The sequence below is a fragment of the Candoia aspera genome, chromosome 4 (genome assembly GCF_035149785.1).
Source record: "Candoia aspera isolate rCanAsp1 chromosome 4, rCanAsp1.hap2, whole genome shotgun sequence".
Classification (NCBI taxonomy): Eukaryota; Metazoa; Chordata; class Lepidosauria; order Squamata; family Boidae; genus Candoia; species Candoia aspera.
Genome location: NC_086156.1, coordinates 74,512,915 through 74,529,097, shown reverse-complemented (window position 1 = coordinate 74,529,097; position 16,183 = coordinate 74,512,915). Strand labels below are relative to the sequence as shown.

At 36.5% G+C, this 16,183-nt stretch overlaps 1 protein-coding gene across 4 annotated transcripts in view; it reads right to left on the bottom strand.

The window, feature by feature from the left end:
- TLK2 (tousled like kinase 2) overlaps positions 1–16,183 on the bottom strand; it is a 53,233-nt gene that overhangs the window by 15,453 nt on the left and 21,597 nt on the right. For all 4 annotated transcript variants that reach the window (XM_063300574.1, XM_063300577.1, XM_063300575.1 and 1 more), the window contains 7 exons: positions 13,018–13,128; positions 10,851–10,987; positions 8,438–8,590; positions 7,516–7,582; positions 5,359–5,456; positions 4,813–4,894; positions 1,781–1,872 (listed from right to left, as the gene is read on the bottom strand). In XM_063300574.1, coding sequence (XP_063156644.1) covers positions 1,781–1,872; positions 4,813–4,894; positions 5,359–5,456; positions 7,516–7,582; positions 8,438–8,590; positions 10,851–10,987; positions 13,018–13,128 — 740 coding nt within the window. The remainder of the gene's footprint in view (positions 1–1,780; positions 1,873–4,812; positions 4,895–5,358; positions 5,457–7,515; positions 7,583–8,437; positions 8,591–10,850; positions 10,988–13,017; positions 13,129–16,183) is intronic.

Below are 16,183 nucleotides of genomic sequence, written 5' to 3'. Positions count from 1 at the left end.
GAGATGTGAAATCCCTCACATTGAAACATAAACACAGAATCAAGAATTACACAGATTTCTGCAAACAAACCCTTTTTAAATGACAGGATTATGGGTAGGAGACAAAATCTCGTAGATTGTAATAGGTATTTCCAGCCCTTATTTATTAGCAAGTTTATTAAGACAGAGTTTCTTTGAATGATTTGAATATCTTCTTAGTGGACTTTTTGCAGCCTGGTTTGAGCTGCCATTTACTAATAAATTACTTCCTTGTCTCTTGATTGTTTATGTTCAATACTCCTTCTGCTATTTTTTCCCACAATCTCTCATATATGGGGGAAAGCAATCAACCTGTTACAGAACTGGATCAGCCCCTTTGTGGTGTGCAGATTGGGGGTGGGAGGGGGAAGAATGCCAGGTTGAATTTGAATTTTCTTTCTAGATTTTCAAAGCCCATGGTGATATAATTGTAATCATTCTTTGCAACTATATTGGATTAGTAGGAAGGAATTTATTATCAGTGCACTTGTAAATTTTGGTAGTCGTTCTATCACATCCCTGATCGGTGTCCTGGCAGGTAGTATACTCTGAAAGCCTATGAGCCCACTTGTTTTAATTATTTCTAGCAGTGGCCCAACAAATATGATGACTCTTCTCTTTTTCTTCTTGTGGGCATAGCTATACATGCTTTACCTTCTACCGCCACCCTGTCTCCTTTTCCAGTATCTCTTCTTCTTTCCCTGAAAACCTGGAGTCTGTTTTATCTGCACATCCTTCAAAACTCTTTCTGGATTTGAGATGTGCAAAAAATACTCTACATCTCCTGATTCTGCCTGTCACTTTCATCTTGTTCCTTCGTTTGGTTGTTCTGTTCATGGAGACTGATTCCTCTGTCAGATCCTATTGTACTACTTCTTTTCTTTGATCTAGTAAGACTTCATCCTCTCTTATCAGCTGAATTATTGCTGCTCTGTTCCTCTAACACTTTTTTCAAGTAATGCTATAAATCTGCCTTTGCTGAAAATACATGGATTGTTTTCAGACACAAATGTGAACATGCCAAATGTAAGCACTGCAGGTCATGGCAGCAGAGTCCTGTCCATTCATCCTCACTTTAGTGTATTAAGCTACTACTAGTAGAAGGCTTTTATTTCTTCTTGTTCTTTTCTCAAACTCTCCTGCTAGCCTGTTTGTTTACAAAGAAATCTGATCAGGGACTCCCCCATCAAACTTTACGGTAGCTCTTCCTGGTAGCTCTTCCTGTTAACTCGGTGAACTTACTCCGTGGAACATGGCTATCTTACATTCCTCCTCCAATCTCTGCTTACTCAGCAGGAAGCAATTACATAATCACCCACAATAGGCAATCAGCAGCTATTCACCAGATAATCTTTTCAACCCACTCAGCTGTACAGTCTCTCAGAGTATACAGTTTCTTTGGTTACTGCACTCTTCCTTGTGTCTTCCTCCAGACAAATTCCTTTTACTAATCCCATTTGCTTGCTGAGTTGCCATTGAATATAGTGCTTTTATCCCTTTTTTCAGATCTCCCTTCCAACCATTCATTATGCAGAAATGGACAGTGATTCATTAATTTTTGACTCACAGGGAGCCGACATCTACTGTTTTTTCAACTGAAAAGATCTAGAAACAAAATCTGTATTTACATCTTTTTTCTAACTATATTTCCATTTATAAGTTATAAACCATCTTCTTAATAAAAACTTCAAACAAAAGTTAATACAAAACCATACCCATTATCCTATACACACCCAGCAATCAAAAACTCAGAAATACTCACTTGTGGTAATTTTCTTTCTTCTCATCCCTCCAGTTTTTATTTAACTGATGGATTTTTACTGCTACATATCTCTGTTCTGTTAAGTCAAATGCCTGAAAGAGACAGATAGCTAGTAAGTAGAAAGAAACACCACAAAGACTGACATCTCTAAATATGAAAAAGATCAGTTATGAATTGTATTTTTGAGTACATGCTAAAATTTTCTACACTGTTGTAGAAAGAAACCAGAGCAACATTTAAATGTTTAACTTTTATTGACTAGGGATACAGTATTTAAAACACTAAAGTTGAAAACTGGTTTCATATAAAAGTTCAAAACTGAGTATTTATCCAGTATTTCAAGAGGTACTAAGCAGGGCTGCCTATTATCCCTTTTATTATTTAGTTTTGTTATAGAAACTTTAGCAGTACTACCTCATAGTAACAAGGAAATTAAGGGGATAAAAATAAGAAATAAGGCCTATCTATTGAATTTATTTGCAGATGATATAGCGTATATATGTTGCATATAAGCCCATCTGCAGATAAGCCAACCCTTGAAAGTTTTATGTCTTAATTTTCACAATTGGCTTATCCATAGGTGGCACATTTTTCATGTTATTTTGGTTAAAAATTTGAGGGTCAGCTTATCTGCAAGTATATACAGCACGTGTGTGTGTGTGTGTATACATATATATATATCTATTCAGTTGTGTCTTGATTCTTGCGACTGCCTGAACAAGTCCCTGCAGTTTTCTTGGCAAGGCTTTTCAGAAGGGGTTTGCCATTGCCTCCTTCCTAGGGCTGAGAGAGTGACTGGCCCAGGGTCACCCAGCCAGCTTTCATACCTAAGGCGGGACTAGAACTCTCAGTCTCCCAGTTTCTAGCCTGATGCCTCAACCACTAGACCAAACTGGCTCTCATACAGCATATACAAGTACTTTAAAAATGTCCATATATACTAGCGAATAAGCGCATCTGCAGATAAGCCAAACCCAATTGGGGGGGGGATTTTGGCACCTAAAGTTCTTGACTTATCCATAAGTATATACGGTATTAACTTTTTCAAATTCTATTTACTGAGCAAAATACATTAGAAAAGGAACTGGAAAAATTTGTAGAAATATTCAAATGATGTTCTTTCACACTTCTCCTAAAAACAGAGGCATGTAATGTTTTAAATAGATTGGTAGTATATAAATATTTTAAATATTTAGGCATAAATACTACAACAAATATTAATAAATTATTTCATAAAAACTTTATTCCAGTTTGGAGAAAAATAAAAAAAGAAATTAAAATTTGGAAAAGAAATGGGTTGAATGGAGGCAGCTAAAATGATGGCTCTTTCAAAATTATTATTATTTTATTTCAAATTCTTTCAGTAGAAATTACAGAAAAAGTATTGCTATAGAAAAGAAAAAAACTAAACTTTTTGCTTTAATACTAAAAGATTATGAGTCAATAGAAAGATTCCTTATAGATCTCAGAAATAGGGAGGATGGTGGAAATAAGTTCCATTTTTAAAAATCTATTACTAAGCAACATGTTTTGGATATCTCCAAAAGTATGTAGGAGCATATCTCCCCACAACGCCCTTAACAATATATCCAGGATTTTATAATCAACATAGGACAGTTACGTTAAAGTTATGAAGAGACTGTGACTGTTATAGGGTGAGATTTTTACAGTAATATACTACATAACAAGGGAGAAATAATTGACAACCTATTTGTGATTCTTTTCCTGGTTCACAAGACTAATTCAAAGCTTTTTTTTTTTTTTTTAATAAAAAGGAGGTAAGAGATTCAGCATCTCACTGCTTAGCACATTTTGAGAAATTAGTAATTAATTACCCTTCCCAACCTAAAGGAACAATTTCTAAGAAATACGTTATTATTGGAAAAGGAATTAGGTGACCTCCCTGTAGGTCAAAATGAGGCTTGGGATATAGACTAAGGAAAACAAATGGAAGATACAAAATGGCAAACACTGTGGAAGTCAGATGGCTTTTTATCAGCTTCTACACAAGAGTTGCAATGCAAGGTAAGTACATTGTTGGACTTCACTCCAGTAAGAATAGCACAAATATCTCTCAACTACTCAGTAAAATTTTATTCTTATTTATCAGTTGTTTATATTGTAATTTATATTTTTTATGGTTTTAATTGCTGATTTTATTGTAAATGGCCCAGAGTCCCCCTTTTTGGGGGAGATGGGCAGTGATAGAAATTTGAAAAATAGAATAGAATAAAATAAAATGCTGAAGGGGTTGTCAAAAGAAGGGAACATGTTTTTGTATGTGGTGAACATCTGAAAAAAATGTGCCTTTCTGGAAGAAAGTATGTGAAGAAGAATTATAATTAAACAAAGAATAGCATGTGCTCCAGATTGGGGTTATTACAAGGAATTAATTATATTTTTACTTCTGGCAACTACATGAATCATTGTTCAATAATTGCGTAAATTCCTAAATTGGCAACTACATGAATCCTTGTTCAATGATGAGTGTAAATTCCTAAATATTTCAACAGTTGAAAAACTGCATATTAAAATATGGTCAATTGCTCTTCCTGAAAAAGTTACTGATAGTAAGCACCTAGAGGAATGAATTGAGGTTTTACAGGAACTGGAAAGATTATATACATATTATGTTAATCAGACCAATAGCTCTGATTTTGGCAAATCTTGTGGTCTATGGAAATTGTGAATGAACTTTGTTTTAAAAAAAGTTCCACTGTGGGGAATACAGAATTAGTAGATACTTCCCTGAAATCTTCCGAAGATTGACATGCTAAAAAAACCTTAACATCATGACAAATTTGGTATCTGAATATGAAATGACAATGCTAAATTAAACACAAAAAAATTCATTTCGTTTTGATGAGCATACAGAGGTACCTTTTATTAACATGAACCTATTGACTACTCAAGCCAAGTAAGTCTGCTTAGACTGACAGTCTCCACAGAAGAGAAAGGCAGAAGTCTAAATAACTATGTCTTTGGCTTCTACACCATTTAATCGAGCAAAACAGAAAGGTGATCTCACTTACCTTATATACTTCACTAAATCCCCCTCTGCCTAGGAGGTGTAACAACAAATACCTATCATTTAGTGTTGGATGGTCTTTAAACCTGATGGGGAGAGAACAGGAGAATTTATTCATATAGCAGTTAGAACATGGTCTTAAGCAAGTCATCCAAAAAGGTGTTTTGATAAATGGAGGCTCTCTCTGCCTGTAATGTGTAGAAAGATCGGAGCATGCAGGTGAACTGGCAATCTATTTCACAGACAAAGCTACCTGCTATTTCACAAGAGTTAGGGTGTGTTGTAACACAAACTTTCTTTGATTGTCTTGCACTGCCCACCACAACACATATGTTTTTGCCTGCTTTTCTTTTGCCTGTTTCCTGTTTGCCTTGTTGCTTAGAAGGATATACTGCCCAGAGTAGCTGGGAGTCGGATGGCATATACATTTAATAAATAATATTAATTCTAAGCAAAGTTAATTCTAAGCAAACATTTCTTAGCATATTTCAGCAATTTGATCATCTTCCACAAGGTTGTAATTTGCACCTCTCTTATGGACAATACTCACTGCGAATTATCTTCATTATGTATCCTTTTCAATTCCCTGATATGCAGATTTCTAACCCGTTCTAATCGCTCTAGTTCGGCTTGAATCTCTGCTTCTTCCTGCACAAAGAGAAGTATCAGTTTAACTGTACTGATGATTTTAAACCAAGTTTGCCTCACAAGGAACTCTGCAGAAAGGTTTTCCTTTATACAGTATTTCTCAATCAGTGGAACATGTGGTGGTATGCAAAATGACAGTGAAAAGACAACGAGAGAGTCTTTTTAAAAATATCTAAAATGTTGGACTTGACAGCGGCCTGCAAATTACTGGCCATGAGGCCCCAGGACAGGGCTGCTTGTTATCCATAGACAGAAATATTTGTGAACCGATTGTCTCATTTGAAAAGTGTTTGAACTGTTTAGATAACAGGGATTTTTTGGGGAGGGGGTATTATTTATTTATTAATAAAATTTATATGGCTGCCCATCTCACGAAAAGTGACTCTGGGAGACATATAACAATTCAATAAAAGAACATATATAGAAAACAATCATCATAAAAATATAAAACAACAATATTAAAAATTAAGTATTATTAAAAGCAAAATATACAAACCCAGGCAAAGAGAGAGTGGGTATATACACCTCAGTAATGGAGCTATCTAAGCATGTCTCCGGTTCCCTGGGACCCCAGGCCTGGTGACATAACCAGGTCTTGAGGGATTCCTGGAACATTAAAAGGGAATTCTGCATGGTTCTTACTTCACTGAGCTATTCTGACATCTATTTTTACTTGCAAATCTTTTATGCCCCTACCAAAGCTTGGAGAGATCATTTCTCTAATGTTCATTCCCTTCTTTATCGTTTGCTGCAATGTTGCAAGGAATAGCATGTTATGCTTTCCTAACCTTCCTTCTGTGAATGTGCAGAGAACAGAAAGCATTTCTGGGGCTATGCTTTTTGTTCTGGTGTTCTAAGTGGGGGAGATGTATTTGTTCTTTTCCTTCTTTTTCCATTTTCTTTTGGAGATCTCACCCTAAATAATTTTTTCTCAAATGAATTTATCACAAAATGCCGTATCTTTATTACATGATTGTTATAAAAAGTGTAGCTTGTGTTCAAAAATTCAAGAACTCAATTAGCCTTCTTAGATATGCTGCCTGTTCCAAAGGTAATAAACAGTGGTCAAGATTAGTAATAACTGATAGCTCATTCTTCCCTAAGTTTGACCAGTCTCCCTTTAAAACCATCTAAATTATGCACTAAAAAAATACTTTCTTTCCACTTGTGTTAAAATTTCCTGCATTTAGTGTTAATGGGTGAGCTCAAGTACTAACACTGTGAGGTATCTATATTTTATGACTTTATATACCTCTGCTTCTATCTAAAAATCCCCAGATACTTTGCTATAGCAAAGCAGAGTGACTCAGGGGATTAGCCTTTTGTGAACAGAATACAAACAGCGCTGTGTTATTAGAATGCAAAACTGTCTGAGAAGCAGGAAAAGCTTTTGTTTCCTGTTACTGGGCTAAAACTGTAGCAATGAAAAAAGAACAAGAGCACAGGCAGTTCTCATTCTTCATTGGTTACTGAGGGAAGCAGCTTGTTTATTTATTATCAGTGATTTTAAAATAGTTTTTCAATGATGGTTAGAGGTTCCTAAAATAGAAGATCAATAATGGCAAACAATTTTCCTGGAAAAAAAAAGCCCATCATTGTTAATTTTATTTCACAATGCATGCAGTGCAATCTTATTTATTGCTTTAGAATAAAGCTTTGGTTCATGCAAGTGTGCAGTGGGACCCAAGAGTCTTTGCCAGTATTCTATATAAAATGACCAAATGCATTAAATAATCTTCCAAAATTCTTTGTATTGTACTAAAATAGACTCACAAACATGGATGTGTAAAATGTTTCCTAAACTATTTGAAAAACACTTGTACAAAAAGATAGAAAATATGCCAGCTGCAAGAGCTAATATTTCATTTGCTTGAAGGTGTTTAGAAACAGATAGCTATAAAGTTTGAGGCAGGGAGTTTCACAGAAGAATCTGCATTCTCAAGCAGAGAATAAACAAACATGAATCAATAAAGAAACAAAGAACCAACTACCAGAATGAGCAGGAAGTCAAAAACATAATTCTATGCATATTTGAAGTTACTATAATAGACCTTTTTACCTTTTTAAGATGACCTAGCCGGAGTTTGAATATCTCCTCTTGTTCATGATATTCTGCTAATGTTAACCTGCACATACATAAAATAAGTGGTTCAAAAATTGCAACTGCCTTACACTAAGAAAGATAACCCATATTAGAGGAATATATCCAGATGCCATAGGCAGCCCTCAGAGTCCTCTAAAAGTTACCACCAAAGTCTACTTTTGATTGTTATAGGAGAAAATTATTACATTCACAAGGAATAATAAATTAGCTGCATTAAAATAATACAGAAATTAGTTGAAATGGGCCCTGTCCACTCTTTGTTCTAAGTCTGATTACTTTTTGGAAAGTAGACCTGGGCATGTCACTCAAAGGTCAAATGTGGCCCTGAGTCCACAAGAACCAATGGCAGATAGCAGAATTCCAATATGATCAGGGTGTCTTGCACCTACCATCTTTCCTAACTGGGAATGTTAAAAGTCAAACAGGAAATGTTTGCTTAGAAGTGTGTATCATGTCACTGAATGAGGCCTCCATCCACCAGTACTTGGTGAGCAGCCTCCTGCTAAGTGTAGACTAGAGATCCCAATGAAAGATATAATCCCAGAAATATTTACTAATGAATTCAGTAGTGATTTACTGCTCTGGGCATGATGAGCCTGCCTAACTCAACAAATAAGCAGCAAAGTATGTCACTGTTATTAAACTTTTTAGTATTCAGCCATCAAGAAAGATCATTATTATCCTACTTCAGTAACATTTGTAATTGAGATCTGATCCCTGATCTCCAAGCATCAAGAGAAACTACATCTCTTTTATAATTGTGGAGAGACACTTCAACACAAGTACAGAACCTGGGGAGGCCCACTTGGGTAAAATCTAGGAAGCTCCTTGCACTTGACAGCCCCAGAAAGGAGTCTGAAATGTTTGTGCCACCTACGTCTCATTTTCTGCTCCGTTGGTCTTATTTTTGCGTTGCTTTTGCTCATTGGTGGTTGGAGGGGCCTGCCCCATGGCAGGTGGCTTTCGTTTTGCTAACATTTTCCGTTGCCTTTCTATTTCTTCCCTTTGGGAATTTATCCTTTCCTGTTGCCTAAATAAAAGTAAAACATGGGCATTATTTAGGGAACATAACAGAATACAGGCCACGGAGAGGTAGTTGGCCTTCTACATCGTTAGGTAGGCATATCAGAACAGTACATATCTGGTAATCTGTTGATCCTTGGAAGGAAAATACAGCCAGTCCTCGCTTAAGAACCATTCATTTAATGACAGTCCAAAATTACAACAGCCTCAGAAAAAGTGCTTTACGGTCTGTACTCACACTTAATGACCATCGCAAACCATCTTGTTACCCCTGCGGTCACATGACTGCAATTCAGGCACTTGGCAGCCAGCTTGCATTGATGATCAGTTGCATGTCTTGCAGTCAGGTGATCACAATTTGTGACTTTTTTTGCTGGTTTCTGGCGAAAAAGTCTATTGGGGAAGCTGGATTCGCTTAACAACTTGTAGTTCACTTAATGACCACACTGCTGAACAGCTAATTTTCTGGTCCCTATTGTGATTGTTAAGTGAGGACTACTTGTCAATATTTAAAAGCTTGGGCTTTGGAAATGTAGCTGGCTATTATCAAGCAAGGGATTGATTGCTGAATCCAGTTTCTAAGAAATAATCGTGAGGACCTCCGTTTTAAATTTAAAAAGCATTCATAGTTGCAGTCGCAGACAGTTTTCAAGTGAAGAGGTTAATCTTCAGGCAGCACAACAGCTGCTTTAATCTCCTGTGTGGACGGAAATCTTTTCAGCCCTGATGACTGTAATCAGTTGCTAGGTTCAGGGCCAGACATGTATATGTACCTTTCTATTTCTTTTCTGTCTTGCACACCAGGTAGGAAACCAGCTATTTTATGCATGATTACTGAGAAGTCTAGTCTGTCTCTCTTCCCTTCTGAGTGAGGTATTTTGAGTAACGTATTTGAGGAGTAGGGAAACAACATAAGTTCCACCTTCCCAACAAAGTCTTTGTTTATCATATTGTTGAACTAGAGGAGTTCTGCAAGGGACAGTGGGAGAAAAAATCCAAAATTAAAAAAGATTCTTAACTGGATATAGAAAATATTTGGAAGCTGTTGTCTGCCTGTCTGTCTATCAAATTTCATCACTGCCCATCGCCTTCAAAAGAGGGACTCTGGGTGGTTTACAGTAAAGCTAAAAAGGGATGAAAATACAATAAAAACAAGGTATCTTAAATAAAAATATAAATATAAATTAGTATCCAGGATGGCAGTATTAAAAGTTCTGATTTAAATTCATAAAAATATTTTTGCCAAAGATGGTGTTACAAAATACTAACTGGAAGAGTGTCCAATTTTTTGCAGCTGCTTTATTCACTGTTTTCATATTTTAAATCTGTAAACAACTAAACATAGCTAAGTATGTGCAAGTTCAAATTTGTAGAAAGAGATTTATGTTTATCATGTAGAGATTCATCAGCTTCTGCTCTTACAATCTGGTCGGGATGCCTAAACTTTTGCATCCAACTGTATAAATAAATCTGGATTCAGTCCCATATCCCCAAGCACCTAACGTCTGTTTTCTCATCCTTCCTATGGGTTACAATGCTTGAGAAGAAACTGTTCCCTAACAGTCTAACTTCTGCTTAACAACAACAAAGCAACCACTGCATGCAAATGCACCTTTGTTTATAAAATAAGACCTGGATTTTGCAGCTACAGAATTATGCTTTTTTTCATTAAATATTTCATGTACGCATTTCATATTTCAGGTATGCATAAGTTATGCTCATCAATTATCATAGTAACACACATAGTGGAAACATTAAAACTTTACTCATTTCCTGTGTTGTTACAAAAAGTGCATCTGTGATTACATTCAAAGGCATACAGCAAACAGTGGTGAAGGCTATGACAGTGATGTGAATAAGACTCCTGAACACACTTGCTGTGGTCAAATAGATACCCATATTGTTGAGGATAAGCACTGACAAATTGAATGTATGATGCAGGCTTGCTCAACTCTTTATGTGCCAACTCCGGAGGTCCTGTTCTTGGCATTCCCAAGATTTTCCTAATTATATATGGTAGGCAAGCATTTCTTACTAGCAGTAGAAGCATGCTTATACTATATTTGTAAGATGTTTGTTACATTTGTAGTTTTACAAATATTATAGAGGGTTATCTCCTTTCCTGATCTCATGCAAACTTTTATTTAAAAGAGAACAGCAGTCACAGAAACACTGTAATTTACATATGGATTTATAAAAAAAATCAACTGAACCACCAGTAATTTTTTCTGCTTCTGGAGAAAGCAGAATGATATAAACATACATACTTGATTAGGTTCTGGAAAGCATAGCCATCTGTCCACTGCTCCGTGTAAGAGGCCCCATGCCGGACTGTAGCAAAGTGACCTAATCGCAGCCGATCCTGCATACTCTTATCTCGGCAAGCCATCTTTTCCTGTTTTGACTGTGAAGGAAAAGGTAAAGTATGCTTTGCAACATATCCTTATTTACTTATTTAAATGATTTGTATGGCTGCCCATCTTAAGAACACAACTCTGGATGGTTCACATTATAATGTTACTCAACCAATCAAGACTGATATTGACATGAACAAAGCAGAATTGATTGCCAAAGGACTGGCAGTTCTAGACTTCCATGTAAAAGATATATAGGTAGTCCTCGCTTACAGACCGCTCACTCAGTGACTGTTTGAAGTTATGATGGCACTGAAAAAGGAGACTTATGACCAGTCCTTGAAGTTGCAGCCACTGCAGCATCCCTGCAGTCACGTAATCGTGATTCAGGCACTTGGCAACTGGTGCGTATTTATGACAGTTGCAGCATCCTGCAGTAATGTGATTGCCATTTGCAACTTTCACAGCTGGCTTCCACCAAAGTCAATGGGAAAGCTGGCAGGAAGTTGCAAGCCGTGGTCACATGATGTCGTGCTTAACGACCCGTGGCGATTTGCTTAACAACCACAGCTGTTGTAGGTCAGGCATGGTCATATGACTTTTCACTTTATGACTTAGCGACCGAGTTGCCAATCCCAATTGCAGTTGGTAAGTGAGGACTACCTGTACACTGTAACTGGCTCCCTGTAAGGAAGGGAAAAGGATGCATGCAAACATGTAAACACAATTCCCCTGTAGCAGATCCCCAGAACTCTTAATCTCACAAAAACATCCATAAAAAATTTATCAGGGTACCGAACAGTAGGAGATATCCTTCACTATTATAGCTAATCCATACTGCTTCCTGAAGAAGTGCAGGCCATTTGGGTGGTTGGGCAATCAGCTATTCTTATGTTGCAAATGTGATACCTATACATATTTCTGGTGGGGAATATTTGTTCTGAATGCTTATTTAACTAGGAAAATCTGGAACTATGTTTTGAAGGAATTAAAATTTTAAATAGCTCAATAAACTTGTCTGCAAACTGTACTGATTCTAAAATGTTGCTTACATTAGAAGTACTATTTCCCAGATTTTTAAAAATAGCTCATTTATCTATTGAAGATTTTCAATTAAAAAACAAATCTCTTGTAATTAATAATCTTACCATTAATTGTAAATAATGAATTCAATCTCCTCCTCTAAACAGTATAATGACATTCCCTCAATCATAGTTACAATATCTTTCCAATATTGTTTGATCCAATATTGTTTTATTATTAGAAAAGGAACAAAGATTTTAGACACAAGAATGAAAACCATAGTTGGTATACTTTCCCTCATTCTCTCTTTTTCTTCTCTGCTGGGTATATGATAACCATTACTTTAATTTTTAGGAAAGGGTGTGTGTATATCTCTAAATTTTAATTTAATTTTAAAATGAACTGCTCATTTTATAATATTGAATTACGGTAAGAGACCAGAAATGAGAGACATATATCAGATACTTAAAAATGATCTACAGTTCTCTGTTACCATTTCTTTGCAAGAAAGCACTTGACTACCTTTTTTTAACTGGTCTTTCTCATCCTATAACTTTTTGTTTTGAGTTATATCAGTCTGTAGTCTCCCAAAGGAAATATGGCTGGCCCAACTCTGCTTTATTTAAACATTCATTTTTCATTTATTCTTGGACCTGGGCATTTGAAGGATACTACCTACGCTAGGAACAGAATATCTCTTAAATGAACTGCTTTAAATGGTCATACTCTTGTTATTTTACTGTTGAATTTTATGGGAGTTTGTTTTATTATTAATTGTACTGTGCTCTATACAGTGGTATGGACTCCTTTCTGAGGAAGAGCAATATAAAAATAAAGTGATATTATCATGTACTGTATATATTACATACAATAAGCTATATAAATATTCTAAATAACAACAACAACAAAATCTAAGAGAGGCTAATTTGACTGTTCAGTGCAACTATATTATTATTGTTACTACTACTATAGTTATTATCTGAAACAAATAAGTGTACCCAATTATGTACGTTATGGGGATATAAATTCAAAACAAGTTGAGCTGGTTATAACTCACCTTTTCTATAAGTAGCTTCTTGCTCATTGTTACACACCTATTTAACCGTTCTTTGTACTTCTCAAGCATTTTCTGTTGTTCATCTATCTGTCGTCTTAAGTCACAGTTTGCCTGAAGACAAAAATAATACTAAGCAGGTGAACAAAACAGAAACTACCCCAAATTACTTACAATTCAATAGCTTGCACTGATAAGGAGAAAAAATATAAAGCTATTGCAGTTACCAAATACAACAAAAGCATACTCATGCACACACCAATAAATTTGGATTTACCATTTACTTCAGTTCTTTGAATCCCAAGGAGGGGATTTCATACCTCCTATAGCAAATAGGAATGGTCCATTTTGTAATTCCCTCTCCAGGCAGAGGAGCCATCCTGGCTCCCATCCTGGACTGGAGAATCAATGCAGCCCCTCAACCCAGCATAAATATAGCTTTATATTTAACAACTATAAACTCTAAAAGAAACCAGAAGACTTACATTTAAAAGCCATTTCTGGCAACACCGAAGAAACACTAAAAAATAAGATGAATTTCCAGGTCAGCCCAGAATTCCTTATTTACCATTCCTCTTCCATAGCAATAGCATAACTGCTTAGACCCTTTTAAGATTAAAGCACTCAAATTGAACAAATAAATAACACCCCTCCCCATTTTAAAAGCTGATTCCGGAAGAGGGGTGGTGGATTTATATGCTTTTTGTGAGATTCAGAGAACAGAATTAGATGTTAAATCCAAATTTCCACATTTTCTTGAGCATCACGGACAGCATTTTATATCTTGAGGTATATCAGAGCAGAGGACCAAAGAGATGTCTTCCAAGGATCAGTATTCCTGCTTTACTATTCTTTGCAGGAAGTAGCCAAATGTTGCTGCTGAACTTAATTTGCCAATTTTATACAGTTTGAAGAAAGTGTATACTTTTGAAGTTAATGTTGACTTCATACACCACAGCCCTTTTTGACAAGGAAAATTATCTCAGCTGTTCCCCTAAGAGAATAAACAATACTTCCGGTGGCTGACAGGCCAGAATTAAGCACAGCTGATAACCACCTAGATACAGAAGATACAGTAGATACAGAAACTCAATGTCCACTAACTTTCCTTGAAAGGCTACAAATAATTTTCGTACAAATTATTATCCAAATTATGTACAAATAATACATTTCCCGAACTCCAATATTCTATCCAGATAAGAATTGAAGCACATTATACACATTCAAGCTATGTCAACTATGTTCGCATTGGCAAAGAGGGAAAACTCCTGAGACTCACTAAAAAGGGAATTTACTGTTGATAAGAAAAAGGGGTCAGGATGTGTAGAAACTACAAAACTGAGGATAGGGCCCCAAATTTCAAAGCCCTTCTGGTCAATGTAATAGCCAGTTAAGTGTCAATAACTGAAGTGATCAGGTTGCCACAAAGTCAAAGAGAGGACCCATTAGAACCATCAAGATCCAACTGAAATTTAATGTGGAGAATCTGTGCCTAGGGAAAGGCATTTTGAGGACTATCCTACATAAGAATTACCTAACATTACCTAAAATCTGGAAGAGAAGAAAATGATCACTGCCTAAAATACTATTTTGTGCAACTGGTAATGTCTCACATGATGAAAGCTGAGGCCTTGGATAAATGATTAGATCTTGAGACAGAAGATCCTTTCCCAAATTTTCCAAGGTTTTCTCCTGCCAAGTCCTGTATGTTGGCGAATCAAGGGTGTTTGTGCCAACAGGCTGCTATGAAGATCACCTGTGCTTTGTTTTCCAATGTTATGAAGGACCCAAAGAGTCAAGTGGAAAGGCATACACGGAGATCCCTAGCTATAAAACTTCCAGAATGTCTGTGACCAGTTCATTTTGCCATATATGAACCTTGACATGAATGTCGATATTTTTAGCATTCTCCTAGTTCACAGAGGTTTAACATGGGCTGCCCAAACTGATACATCAGTTGTTGGAATGTTAGAAGGCTTATTTGCTACTTGGATTCTTAAGCAGACAACATGCTATGCCAATCTGCAATCCAGTTCCTTTTCCCTGCTAAATTATCAACTTTGAAGGATGCTTGATGAATCTCAATCCATAAAAACTTGGATGCGTCCTTTAAAATCTCCTGGATTTTACAGTATCCTATTTGTAGAAAATATACACCCTTGTAAAAATGTTATTTATGTTGACTAGAACTCAGCAGTTTTCCCATGGGTGTTGCTGTAGGTGACAGTAAGACCAACAACCTATGACTGGCAAGAAACTATTACACCCAGGAGAGAAAGGTCTAAGATCCCCTGGATCCATTTAGAGACCTCTGTTCCCCTTTCTGATAAAAACATATAGAACTAAACTGGGTCTATGACAACTCCCAAATGCTACAGGAACTATGAAGAAATCAGAGAAGTCTCCTGCACTTTTGCAATCATCCCCATGATTTTTCAAATAGGCCAGGGATATCTGAATAAAGGTGTATCTGTTCTGATACTGCGCTGAGTGCAATGTTGTCCAAACAGACATGTAGAAATATTTCCTGAATTCTGAGGAAATATGATGAGCATATGACGAAGTTATGTCTGATTCTATTAGTGTTGATATTTATAGTAAAAGTGGAAGTATGATAGAAGTGTTGTACTAGGATGTAAACATGTGCTTCTGATAATCAGTGGAATCTAGAAAATCTTTTCAATGGATGACTGCTACTACAGATATGAGAGTTCATGAATTGGTTTAATTATTATGGAATCAGAATGATGTGAACATCTCCATTCTGTTGCTATGTCTGCCCTTTGGAACAGCATCCCCCTACCAAGGTCAGTATGGCCCTGACCTGCTAGACTTCAGAATGGCCTTAAAGATCTGGATCTTCCCATAGGTACTGGACCAGGACAATATGTAAACTTACTCAATGTTGGGTATTTATATCTGTCTTACCCTTGGCACAGTTGTTTTTATTGTTCTAAGTTTTACCCATTTTTGTGTGTGCGCGCCTTTGAGACAGTACTGACTCCTGGTGACTGACTGGAGTAGTCCTTGCAATTTTCCAAAGTGGTTTGCCACTGCCTCCTTCCTAGGGCTGTGTGTGTGTGACTGGCCCAAGGTCACCCAGCTGGCTTTGTGCCTAAGGTAGGACTAGAACTCATGGTCTCCTGGTTTCTAGCCCAGTGCCTTAACC